This window comes from Pteronotus mesoamericanus, unplaced genomic scaffold, assembly GCF_021234165.1.
Source record: "Pteronotus mesoamericanus isolate MK-2021 breed Mesoamerican mustached bat unplaced genomic scaffold, CSHL_Meso_final contig_121, whole genome shotgun sequence".
In the NCBI taxonomy this organism is placed as follows: domain Eukaryota; kingdom Metazoa; phylum Chordata; class Mammalia; order Chiroptera; family Mormoopidae; genus Pteronotus; species Pteronotus mesoamericanus.
The window spans coordinates 3,309,987-3,323,966 of record NW_026555046.1 but is presented as its reverse complement, the minus strand read 5'-3'; the positions used below and the strand labels follow the sequence as shown (position 1 = coordinate 3,323,966).

Genomic DNA, 13,980 nt, shown 5'->3' with positions numbered 1-13,980 from the left:
GGGAACAAGACAGACCACACAATCCAGGGATCCAGGGCCAGGAAAGAAAGCCTCAAAATCCCTGGAGGTAAACACCTGGGGGGGGGGGTGTTGAAGCGCAGGGAGAAACTCCCAGCCTCGTGGGAGAGTCCATTGGAGAGACCCACAGGGTCCCACAATGTACACAAACCCACCCACCTAGAAGCACCCAATTTGCTTGTAGGTAGTGGGGGAAGTGACTGAAAGCCTGACAAGAGCCAAGAAAGCAGCATTGTTCCCCCTTGGACCTCTCCCCACACACAGTGTCACAAGGCAGCAACCTGGGTTGCCCTGCCCTTGTAAATACCTAAGGCTCCACCCCTTACAACATAACAATAGTGCTGAGACAAAGAAATATGGCCCAAATGAAAGAACCAATTAAAGCTCCAAAAACAGAACTAAGCAATGAACAGATAGCCAACTTATCAGACACACAGTTGGTAATCAAAACATTGGTAATCAGGATGCTCACAGGAATGGTTGAGTATGGTTGCAAAATGGAGGAAAAAGTGAAGGCTACACAAAGTGAAATAAAGAAAAATATACAGGGAACCAACAGTAAAGGGGAGGAAACTAGGACTCAAATCAACGATTTGGAGCAGAAGGTAGAGATAAATATTCAACCAGAACAGAATGAAGAAACAAGAATTTGAAAAAATGGGGGGGAGGCTTAGGAGTCTCTGGGACAACTTTAAGCGTCCCAACATCCAAATCACAGGGGTGCTGGAAGGAGAAGAAGAAGAGCAAGAAATTGAAAACTTGATTGAAAAAATAATGATGGAGAACTTCCCCAAACTGGCCAAGGAAATGGACTTCCAGGAGGTCCAGGAAGCTCAGAGAGTCGCAAAAACATTTAACTCAAGGAAGCATACACAAAGGCACATCATAGTTAAATTACCTGAGATTAAAGATAAGGATAGAGTCTTAAAAACAGCAAGAGAAAAGGAGACATTGCCTACAAAGGAGTTACCGTAAGACTATCAGCTGATTTCTTAAAAGAAACCTTGCAGGCAAGAAGGGTCTGGCAAGAAGTATTCAAAGTCATGAAAGGCAAGAACCTACATCCAAGATTACTCTGCAATGATTTAGACTGAAAGGGCAGATAAAGTGCTTCCCAGATAAGGTCAAGTTAAAGGAGTTCATCATCACCAAGTCCTGATTATATGAAATGTTCATGGGACTTATCTAAGAAAAAGAAGATCAGAAACTATGAATAGTAAAATGACAACAAACTCAGCACTATCAACAACTGAACTTAAAGACACAAACAAACTAAGCAAACAACTAGAACAGGAACAGAATCACAGAAATGGAGATCACATAGATGGTTATCAGTGGGGAGGTGGAAGGGGGAGAATAGGAGAAATGGTACAGGGAATAAGGAGCATAAGTAGTAGGTACAAAATAGACAGGGGCAGGTTAAGAATCATTTAGGAAATGGGGAAGCCAAAGAACTTATATGTATGACCCACTGACAGGAACTAAGTGCGGGGGGAGAATGCTGGAGGGAGAGGTGGTGCAGGGTGGAGGAGAATAAAAGGGAGAAAAAATTGAGACAATTGTAATAGCATAATCAACAAAATATATATTAAAAAAGTAAAAAATAAAAGTATTTTTTAAACTATCTTTATTCTATAGTATAACATTTAATTACATTATTTCATTAGAAGATATTTTAACTTTCATTTTTTAAAATTAATTAATTTTTCCAAATACATTTGTCTCCACCTTCCCCCCACCACTTTCCTCTGCCCCCCTCCTCCCTCTCCCTCCCTCAATCCTTCCCCCATTTGGCTTTGTCCAAGAGTCCTTGCTCTATGTTCCTTGACTTGTCCCTTCCCTTACTTTTCCCCTGCCCACCCTTCCCTCTTTCCCTCTTGTCTCTGTTGGTTTCTTTTCCTTTCAGTACTGCTGGTCTTATTTCCCTTGCATCTTTGTTTTGTCGGTTAGGTTCTGCTTACAGGTGAGATCATATGGTATTTGTCTTTCGCCCCCTGGCTTATTTCGCTTAGCATAATGCTCTCCAGTTCCATACATGCTGTCGCGAAGTTTAGTAGTTCTTTCTTTCTTTCTGCTGTGTAGTATTCCATTGTGTATATGTACCATCACTTTTTGATCCAATCATCTACTGATGGGCATTTAGGCTGCTTCCGACACTTGGATATTGTAAATTGTGCTGCTATGAACATTGGGGTGCCTAGGTTCTTTTGAATTGGCGTTTTGGGATTCTTAGGGTATAGTCCCAGCAGGGGAATCACTGGATTAAAAGGCAGTTCCATTTTCAGCTTTTTGAGGAAATTCCACACTGCTTTCCACAATGGCTGCACCAGTCTGCATTCCCACCAACAGTGGACCAGGGTTCCCTGTTCTCCACAGCCTCGCCAGCACCTGTTGTTTGTGGATCTGTTTATGATGGCCATTCTGACCAGTGTGAGGTGGTACCTCATGGTGGTTTTGATCTGCATTTCTCTGATGGCTAGTGATGCTGAGCATCCTTTCAAATGTCTCTGGACCCTCTGTATCTCTTCCTTGGAAAAGCGTCTGCCCAGGTCCTTTGCCCATTTTTGATTGGATCGTTTGTCTTCTTGGAGTGGAGTCATGTAAGTTCTTTATATATCTTGGAGATCAAACCTCTATCTGAGGTATCATTAGCAAATATATTTTCCTATACGGTTGGCTCCCTTTTCATTTTGCTGATGTTTTCTTTCGCCGTGCAGAAGCTTCTTATTTTGATGAGGTCCCACTTGTTTATTCTTTCCTTTATGTCCCTTGCTTTAGGAGACATATCGGTGAAAAAATTGTTGCGTGGGATACCTGAGAGTTTCCTGCCAATGTTCTACTCTAGGACTTTGATGGTGTTGTGACTTATATTTAAGTCTTTTATCCATCTTGAGTTTATTTTTGTGTATGGTATCAGCTGATGATCCAATTTCAACTTTTTGCATGTAGCTGTCCAGCTCTCCCAATAGCATTTGTTGAAGAGGCTATTATTACTCCATTTTATAGTTCTGCCTCCTTGGTCAAACATTAGTTGCCCATATAGACATGGGCTTATTTCTGGGCTTCCTATCCTGTTCCACTGGTCTATGGGTCTGTTCTTGTGCGAGTACCAGATTGTTTTGAGTATAGTGGCTTTGTAGTAGAGTTTGATGTCCGGTATTGTGATCCCTCCTACTTTGTGTTTCTTTCTCAAAATTGCTGCAGCTATTCAGGGTCACTTATGGTTCCATATAAATTTTTGAAATGTCTGTTTTATTTCTGTGAAATACGTCATTGGTATTTTAATAGGGATTGCGTTGAATATATAAATTGCTTTGGGTAGTATGGACATTTTGATGATATTAATTCTTCCAATCCATGAGCATGGTATATGCTTCCATTTATTTGTGTCTTCCTTAATTTCTTTTTTCAATGTTGTATAGTTTTCTGTGTACAGGTCTTTTATGTCTTTGGTTAAATTTATGCCTAGGTACTTTATTTTTCTTCTTGCTATATCGAATGGTATTTTTTTTCTGATTTCTTCTTCTTCTATTTCATTGCTGGTGTACAAAAATGCCTTTGATTTCTGAATATTGACTTTGTATCCTGCTGTTTTGCCAAATTCACTTATTAGGTTGAGGAGTTTTTTGGTAGAGTCTACAGGGTTCTCTATGTACACTATCATGTCATATGCAAACAATGATAGCTTTACTTCCTCCTTTCCTATTTGGATGCCTTTTATCTCTTTCTCTTGTCTGACCACTGTGGCTAGGACTTCCAATATGATGTTGAAAACAAGCAGTGAAAGCGGACATCCTTGTCGTGTTCCTGATCTTAGTGGAAAAGCTTTCAGTTTTTGCCCATTGAGTATGATATTGGCTGTAGGTTTTTCATATATGGCCTTTATCATGTTGAGGAATGCCCCATTTATTCCCATTTTGCTGAGTGTTTTGATCATAAATGGGTGCTGAACCTCATTGAATGCTTTTTCTGCGTCTATCGAGATGATCATGTGGTTTTTGTCTTTTCTTTTATTTATGTGACGTATCATGCTTATTGACTTGAGTATATTGAACCATCCCTGCATGCCTGGGATGAATCTCACTTGATCGTGGTGGATAACCTTTTTAATGTATTGCTGGATGCGGTTTGCCAATATTTTGTTGAGGATTTTAGCGTCTATGTTCATCAGCGAAATTGGCCTGTAGTTTTCTTTCTTTGTAGGGTCTTTATCTGGTTTTGGGATCAGGGTGATGCTGGCCTCATAGAAAGTGTCCGGGAGTCTTCCCTCCTCTTGGATTGTTTGGAATAGTCTGAGAAGGACAGGGGTTAGCTCTTCCTTAAGTGTTTTGTAAAATTCTCCTGTGAAACCGTCCGGCCCTGAGCTTTGGTGTGCTGGGAGTTTCTTGATGACTGCTTCAATTTCCCCAGCTGTTATCGGTCTGTTCAAGCTTTCTGTTTCTTCCTCCTTCAGTCTTGGAGATTATACTTTTCTAAAAATTTGTCCATTGCATCAAGGTTTTCAAATTTCGTGGCATATAATTGTTCATAGTAGTTTCTGACAATCCTTTGTATTTCTGTGGTATCAGTTGTTATTTCTCCTCTTTCATTTCTGATATTATTAATTTGGGTCCTCTCCCTTTTATTCTTGATGAGTCTGCTTAAAGGCTTGTCGATTTTACTTATCTTTTCAAAGAACCAGCTTCTGGATTGGTTGATCCTTTGAATTGTTCTTTTCATCTCTATGTCATTCAGTTCTGCTCTAATCTTGACTATTTCCTTCCTTCTACTTGCTCTGGGATTTATTGGTTGTTGTTTCTCCAGTTCTTGAAGTTGTAGTGTTAGGTCTTTTATTTGAAATGTTTCTATCTTTTTTAGGTAAGCCTGTATTGCTATGAACTTCCCTCTCAGGACTGCCTTTGTTGTGTCCCATAAATAAAAGTATTTTTAAAAAATATTTTATTTATTTATATTTAGAGACAGGAAGGGAGAGAGGGAAAGAAACATCAATGTGTGGTTCTCTCTCATGTGCCCCCAACTGTTCACCACAACCCAGGCACGTGCACTGACTTGGAATTGAACTGGTTACCCTTTGATTTGTAGGCCAGCTCTCAATCCACTGAGCCATTCATCTGGGGCTCAATACAACATTTAAAAGCAGGTAAAACCAGTATCGCTTAGCAAAGACTGAAACCAAATATGATGAATCTCAAAGGTCAGTTCTTGGGGCATATTTTTTAGACTGTCATATGGTGAAAATTAGACCAAATTCATTAAGATTCTTGATGAACTATTCCAGGTCTACATATACCCAACTGCAGTAAGAAAGGGGGTGTTCTACTGGCAACAAGTGTTTAGAGCCCCAAAATGTTCATATTCTTTGATCTAAGGATGTCACACTTAAGAATTTATCTAAAAAAATAGTTCAATGATATGTACATAGAAATCATTAAAACATGACGTGAAAGAGAATAAAATTGGAAAGTAAGCCAATTGTCCAATATTCAGTAGAGCTAAGTAAATCAGGGTATATATACACACATACTATGATGTTATATAACCACAAAAATACCAATCTGATGATTCAGTAAAAACAGAGAGAAAGTATAAGAGATCAGGCTAAATTAAAAAGCAGAATATGAAATGATTATGGACAATTTGACTGATCAATGTATACAAATATATTCAAGGAATAAAAAAGTAAACGAAGTAAATAATCTAAAGTTGTAAAAATAAAAAGGCAATGATATAATAAATTAGTTTTACTTTTTATAAGGTTTGTTTTATTAATAATAATAATAATAATTGCTAACCCTCACAGGGGCTTTCAATACTAAGTTCTTTAAATGCTCATTTTACTCTCATAATAACCTTATGAGGCAGATACTATTATTACTCTTATTTTACAAGTAAAAATACTAAAGTTTAGAGAGAGTAACTGGCTGAGATCACACAGAGATTAGGTGGCAGACCTGAGGTTGGACCTTGCCCTGGCTTATATCGAAGTCCAGGCTTCTGATCATGACATCATACTTCTGTTTAGTTTTATTTTGCAGTTAAAAGATGTATTGTTTTAAAACAAATAAAGCCATAGTAAAATCAAATGGCATCTCCTTCCTGTTTAAAGAAGTCCTTGGACCCTAACTGGATTGGTGCTCTCTAAGTAATCAGGGTGGTGGGGGTGGGAGAGAGAGAAGGAAAACCCACACAGGGATGGCAGTGGCTCAGGAGAGGAGGGAGGGAGGAAACACTGACTCATCGAAGTTTCTCACCTCTGCTAGTGCCCTGCTCACATGATTCTCCTTCTTGGCAGCCTCCTGGAGTTCCATAGCCTGCTGGATGTACATTTTCCCAGCTAGGATTTCATTTTCCAGCAGTGACAGCTCTTTCAATGAAATGGGCCAATTCAGTCGTTCTAATGCCTCATTTAAAGCTGCCTTGTTTTCTAAGTACTGTATTGGTTTGTTTGCATCTAACCTAAAAAAGAAAAAAGGAAGAAGAAACAAAACAAAGAAAGTGACCATAATAGAAAAAAATGTGGAAAGATGGTTTTTTAGTCAACCTTCCCCTGAAAAACATCTGTCAAAACAGATGTCAGATATCAGTTAACAGAATCACAGCCACATTCTCTGGTCTGTGGGGAACTTTGGTAGCTCACTCAAGTTAAAAATAACCACCTCTGTAAATTATGGTAGGCACTTTTCCCTGTTACCTAATTTGATTATCTGATTTGACACATGTATTTTTGTTAACAATTTCTTTTTGCATATTTAGAACCCATTTCTTTCTCTCCAGGCCTAACATTTGGCAGAACCAAAAATGTGCTTCAAAAAGATTCCAAACAAATATCATTTAGCAGTGACTCTGGAAAATAAAGGAAAGCAAAAGACAGCAAAGCTAAACAAAACCCAAATATTTGTCTCAGTGTAGTAATTCTTCTACCAGCTCATTTCAGCTATTTTGATCTCCTCTTCTCCTTGTAACCCTAAATAGGTCTAAACTTTCTGGCTTCATTGTTTAGGTGGGTAAAGAATAGGAGCTGAACTTTCTATTTCTGAGGAACAGGCTCCATGGGAAGCCAGTGTGGTATGATGGCCCACATCCTAGATTGTTTTTCCAGTCCCAGCTGCTATGGAGTCAGACACTTGGGGAAGGAGAGAGAAGGCGGGTGGGGTAGAGGGAGAGAGCTCATTTCATAATCACCATTCTCCTACTGCTGAAAATGTCATTTCCTTTAGATGTAGGGTGTTGGAAGAATATAGTGTAAACCCAGCACAACCACAGCACTCAATCCACAAATAAACTTGTTTCCAGACAACAACAGAAACTCTTATTAAAAATCTAAATTGGAGTGATGTCAGAAAGATGGTGCAATAAGAAACCCCAGACCTTCATTTCCTCAAAGAGATACCAACTTAACAAGAATATATGGACAAAATAACTTTTGTGAGAATTCCAGAAGCCAGTTAAGAGCTGGTAGCACTCCTCAAACCCAAGAAGAAAAGTCACTGAAGTGCATAGGAAAATTTATTGCATTTTGCCTGGCTTAGCCCCTCCCTTCACAGGCACAATGCTGCTCAATTGAGAAAAAACTCCTAAATCTCAACTTCTTCATCGGGAGGGAAAGAGAAAAGAGAACACACACCCAACAATCTGGCTTTTGTTGGGTCTTCCAGAGACACTGGTTTCTGTCTCATCTGACTCAGAACACTGATGGGAAGGGCTGTACGCTTTGGATGCCAGATTAGGAGCCGCTGAGAACAAAGCCCAGTTCCATGGCTTCTTACACCACAAGAGACTGCAGTACCAAAAATAGACACAAGGTGGAGCAAGAGATTATGGGCTCCAGAGAGGAAATGGGGGCAAACCCTTTTGGGAAACGACATACACAAGCCTGCAGGAGACAAAGCCCCAGAAAAAGAGTTGGAAGGTTCTCAGCATCCCTAGCCTGGATGATTGATCAAAGCCTTTCTCTGTAAGAAGACAGTATATAATGACTGGGACAGGTGTCTTTTCTCAAATGCTCAACTAAAGGCAACTAAAGATGCTAAGGCATACAAAGAAACTTAGAAAGATGGCCAAAGAAACAGAGAAGGAAAGAAAAATGACCAGCATTATCTCGGTGCCAAAACCAAACAAAGATACTAAAGAAAAGGAAGCTATGAGACCATTTTCATTTATGGATATAGAGGTAAATAGTCTCAACATAATAGTAGCAAACTATATCCAACAGAGAACATTAAAAGGATTAAATACCATGACCAAGTATGATTTAACTCAGGCACACAGCCATACATGGTGGTTGAATATGAAGAAATCAATTGATTTAATATACCACAACATATCCACAGAACAAACAGGGAAAAAACCCACATGACCATCTCAATAGATGCAGAAAAAGCATTTGATAAAATCCAACATTTCGTGATAAAAACAATGAGCAAACTATTAATAGAAGGGCACTTCCTTAAAATGATAAAGGGTATTTATGAAAAACCCACAACTAACATCCTGCTCAATGGTGAGAGACTGATCAGGAACAAGAAAAGATGCCCCTTCACCAGTGCTATTCAATATCATAAAGACCAATTAGGCAGAAGAAGGGAACAAAAGGCATACAAATTAGAAAGGAGAAGTAAAAACATCTCTATTTGCAGATAGAGATAATCTCACTCTGCATATAAAAATTCACTCAGAATTGATCAGTGACCTAAATTAAATATAAGAGCTAAACCCAGAAAAGTATTAGAAGAGATTTACAGGGGTAATTCTTCATGACCTCATATTTGGCAATGGAATGATTTCTTAGATTTGACACCAAAAGTATGAGCAATGAAAGAAAATGTAGATAAACTGACTTCATAAAAAATAAAAACTGGGCAAAAAAGGGAAATTATCAAGAATGTGAAAAGACAATGCATAGAATAGGAGAAAATATCGACAAATCATATATCTGATAAAAGCTGAACATCCAGAACTTTTATAACTCAACAACAAAAGGACAAGCAGCTCAATTTAAAAATGAGTGAAGAGACTTCCAGCCAAGGTAGAGGCATAGGTAGATACACTTTGCCTCCTCGCACAACCGAAAGGACAACAACAAATTTAAAAACAAAAAATAACCAGAACTGCCAGAAAATCAAACTGTATGGAAGTTTGACAAACAAGGAGTTGAAGAAGAAACATTCACCCAGACCAGTAGGAGGGGCGAAGGTAGGCAGATGGGCAGAGATGATGAGCAGCAAGGCAATGGCTGGAGGGCCAGGCAGACAAGGCAGCAGCTGGTGGAATGGGTGGTCCCACATTTGCTTGCAGATAAACTGGGAGGAACAGCTGGGGAGCAAGGCAGATCACACAGTCCAGGATTCCAGGGCCAGGAAAGAAAGCCTCAAAACCTTTGGCTGTGGGGGATGAGGTAGCATGAGGAACTCCTAGCTTCACAGGAGAGTTCATTGGAGAGACCCACAGGGTCCTAGAACATTCACAAACCCACTCACCTGGGAATCAACACTAGAAGGGCCCAATTTGCTTGTGGGTAGTGGGGGAAGTGACTGAAAGCCAGGTGAGAGCTGAGCAAGTGGCATTGTTTCCTCTCAGACTCCTTTCCCACATATGGTGTCATAACTCAGAGACCTGGGTTGTCCCTCCAACACCTGGGGCAAATACCTAAGGCTACACCCCTTCCAATGTAATGGGCTGCTGAGACAAACAAATTTGGCCCAAATGAAAGAACAGATCAAAGCTCCAAAAATAGAACTAAACAATGCAGAGATAGCCAACTTATCAGATGCACAGTTCAAAACACTGGTAATCTGGATGCTCACAGAAATGATTGAATATGGTTGCAAAATGGAAGAAAAAGTGAAAGTTATGCAAAGTGAAATAAAGAAATATGTACAGGGAACCAACAGTAAAGGGAAGGAAACTGCAACTCAGATCAATGATTTGGAGCACAAGGAAGAGATAAATATTCGGCTGGAACAAAATGAGGAAACAAGAATACAAAAAAATGGGGGAAGGCTTAGGAACTTCTGGGACAACTTTAAACATTCAAACATCCGAATCTTAGGGGTGCCAGAAGGAGAAGAGGAAGAGCAAGAAATTGAAAACTTATTTGAAAAAAAGTGGAGAAGTTCCCCAATCTGGCCAAGGTAGTAGACTTTCAGGAAGTCCAGGAAGCTCAGAGAGTCCCAAAGAAGTTGGACCCAAGGAAGCACACAAAGGCACATCATAATTACACTACCCAAGATTAAAGATAAGGAGAGAATCTTAAAAGCAGAAAGAGAAAAAGAGGCAGTTACATACAAAGGAGTTTCCATAAGACTATCAGCTGATTTCTCAAAAGAAACCTTGCAGGCAAGAAGGGACTGGCAGTAAGTATTCAAAGTCATGAAAGGCAAGGACCTCCATCCAAGATTACTCTATCCAGCAAAGCTATCAGTTAGAATGGAAGGGTGGATAAAGTGCTTCACAGATAAGGTCAAGTTAAAGGAGTTCATCATCACCAAGCCCTTAACATATGAAATGTTCAAGGGACTTATCTAAGAAAAAGAAGATCGGAAACTATGAAGAGTAAAATTACAACAAACTCAGAACTATCAACAACTGAACCTAAAAAAGAAAACACAAACAAAAACAAACTAAGCAAACAACTAGAACAGGAACAGAATCACAGAAATGGAGATCATATAGATGGTTATCAGTGGGGAGGTGGAAGGAGGAGAATAGGGGAAAAGGTACTGGGAATAAGGAGCATAAATAGTAGGTACAAAATAGACAGGGGCAGGTTAAGAATCATATAGGAAATGGGGAAGCCAAATAGCTTATATGTACGACCCATGGACAGGAACTAAGCAGGGGGGAGAATGCTGGAGGGAGAGGTGGTGCAGGGCAGAGGGGAATAAAGGGGAGAAAAAAATGGGAAAATTGTAATAGCATAATCAATTTCATATATATAAAGGAAAAACATAAAAATGAGTGTAGAACTTGAATAGATATTACTCTGAAGATACACATATGGCCAAGAAGCACATGAAAGATAGTCAACATTACTGATCATTAAGGAAATGCAAATGAAAACCACAGTGAGATAGCACTTCACATTTTTAGGATTTTAAAAGAAGGAAAAAAAGTGTTGGCAAGGATTGTGAAATAACATTGCTTGAAGGAATGTAGAATGGTGTAGTTGCTGTGGCAAAAATTTGGTGGTTCCTCCAAAAGTCAAACATAGAGTTACATTGTGACCCAGCAAAACCACTCTTAATGTGTCCCCAAGGGAAATGAAAACATCCATCAATGGGTAAACAAATGGGGGGTTGACCTACATAATGGATCATTATTCAGTCATAAAAAAGGAATAAAGTACTTTGTATGCTATAACTTGTATGAACTTTGAAAACATTGTTTTTATATGAACAAAGTAAAAGAAACCAGACACAAAAAGTCACATGATATATGGTTCCTTTCATAGGATATATCCAGAATGAGCAGATTTACAGAGACAGAAAGCAGACTGGTGGTTACCAGAAGGGGGGAGAGGGCTGGGGAAGGATTGCTTCATGGGTACAAGGTGCTTTTCTGAGGTGATAAAACAGCCTCAAAACTAGAGGGAGGTGGTGGTTTGTACAACATTTTGAATTATTTAAATATGTACTGTTGAATGGTTCCCTTAAAAAAAATTAGTTGTAGATTATGTGACTATCACAAAATCTTTTTTTTAAAAGTGAGGAACTGGCTTACTTTTCTTTTTCCTCTTGAGATAATGCTCGCCAAACAATTTTATTCAATCGCCTGTTTAAAAAATAAAAAAAAAATTACTTAGTACCAGTACTTCATTTCAGAGCAAAAGGCTGACCCCAGGTTCTGAAGGGCAGTGCAGGGCAGCACAGACCAAGGGCCATCAGCGCTGGCCCATGCCACTGCCATTTGCTTAGACAATGGATATGAGTGCTCCCTCCCTCGGCATCACCGCAGAAGCCCGTGGCCTTGTGGCAGTCATGCTGCGTAGAAAAGGAGGGTCCAGTTCTCAGCAGTAATTGTACAAGCTGGTCCTCATTATCTCTGCGTGAAGATGTTTCTAAACACCCACTATTTTTCTTCCAAAGTAAAAATATAAGTGTGCCTTTAACTTGCCTCTGTAAGCAGTCTTCTGCCTGGATTCTCTGAGCAAAAGAGGTTACTAGGGTCACACATAACAGGACTGGGTCACACTTTGGAGATCAAGCAGCCTGTTGTCTTTACTTTCCAAATGAAGCCTCTGAGAGGGACAGACTAATGAAGTGCCTCGCTCACACACCACAGCTAGTTAACAATGCTGAGACCAAAACTCATCCCTGAACATGTTTGCAGAGAAGCTTGTCAACCCAAGAAAGGAGGCAGTTGGAGTGTGGATGGTTTCTACGGGGTGAGCAGAGATCCTTCTCTTGTTACTAATTGGCAACGCCTCTTTCAGAGGTTTCAGCTGAGCTCCGCACGGCCACACCATTACCCAAATCAGGCTTCCTGGAGTGCAGGGCCCAGAACGCTGGCTCCAGGCATTGTGAGCTGATGTTAACAAAACCTGCTTCAATAAAATGAGGTGGGAGAATATCGTCACTCTCCGGCAGGCATCCTTCTGGGAACACACTTTGGAGGTATCATCCTGCCCTGATTTCCTGTCAGAGCTTGGTGAGATCACAGAAGGGGGTTTGACAGGGTAGAGCACAGACTCTGAGCCAGACCACCTGGACCCAGAGCTCACTTAGCTTTTTCTCTTCTGAGACTTTGGCCAAAACCTTTGCCATGGAATGGGGATAATGACAGTATCCCCGTCCTAGTGTTACCGTGAGGACCCAATGGTCTAGTGTGTGTCTAACACACATAGATACTCTATAAGTGACAGAAAGAGTCAGGGAGTAGGAAATAAGCCAACTCAGTGCTCTGTCTCACTTGAAGTTTTTGGTTCTTTGGGGCCTGTTTGAAAATTGGGTTTCATTAATCATGTGGGTCATTTTACAGGGATGAGTGCTTCTAAGACTTATAAAAAGGATTCATAGGATGGACGCACTTTGGGCTTGTGTGTGTGTGCTTTTCTATTAAAAAAATCTTTATTAAAAATCATCATAGATCTAAACCTTGACAGTGGAAGCAAAGTATTAAGGAGTCTGAGTGTGTGGATGGGGGCTTTAGAGCTACACGGGTCTGAGTTCAAATCTCAGGGCCTCTGCTTGCTGCTGTGTGACTGGTGTTATGTGAATTTTTGAAATTCTATTTTCTTATTGATAAAACAAGGATAATACTGGCTACGCTGGAGCTGAGAGAATTGAGGTATATATACAGGGGTTGGCACAAGTAGGTTTACAGTTGTTTGTATGAAAAAAGACATGCAGGTTACAATTATTACAATAGCTGTTTCAACTCAAAAGAATGTCATAATGGCACAGTGCATTTACTTTTGCCCACTCCTCTATAAAGTGACCAGGAATAACTCAGTGTTCATTGCCTCTAGGTTCTGGAGTGGGACAAGCTTTGGCAAAGCTGAGAAACCATTAATGAATGTGTCTAATTAGACATAGACTTAGCACAGATCTAATTTTAATTCAATCCTGTAGAAAAATATGTTTCCAAGAGCACATTTTCATAACTTCTGTTATTCCCCTACTTTCCATCTTCACTGAAATATTTTAAAGCACACAGGGCAGACAAAATTGGTGGGTGTGAACTGAGGACAACTGAGGATTGATCTTAGCTTCACTGAAGAGGTTGTGGGGAGACCACAGGAAGCCCTCAGTGTGTGGGATGAGGACAGTCCCTATGAGATGCCATGGGCACAGGACAGGAGGACCTCCCTGCGGCTGGTCCAGCCCCTTGACTCAGGGATATTACTGCCCAAGGTTTTCCTCTTTGTTTTAGAAGAGTAAAATTTGCTTGATGGGTGGCATTCACTAGCTTTCTGTATCTTTACTTCACATACTACTTGTACCAACAATTGGCTCATTTGCAAAG

At 40.0% G+C, this 13,980-nt stretch overlaps 1 protein-coding gene across 1 annotated transcript in view; it reads right to left on the bottom strand.

Moving 5' to 3' along the window:
- The window catches only part of VWA3B (von Willebrand factor A domain containing 3B), a 217,404-nt gene that overhangs the window by 36,041 nt on the left and 167,383 nt on the right, over positions 1-13,980 (bottom strand). The window contains 2 exon segments of the mRNA XM_054586153.1: positions 6,270-6,474; positions 11,737-11,787. Of these exon segments, the coding sequence (XP_054442128.1) occupies positions 6,270-6,474; positions 11,737-11,787 (256 nt within the window).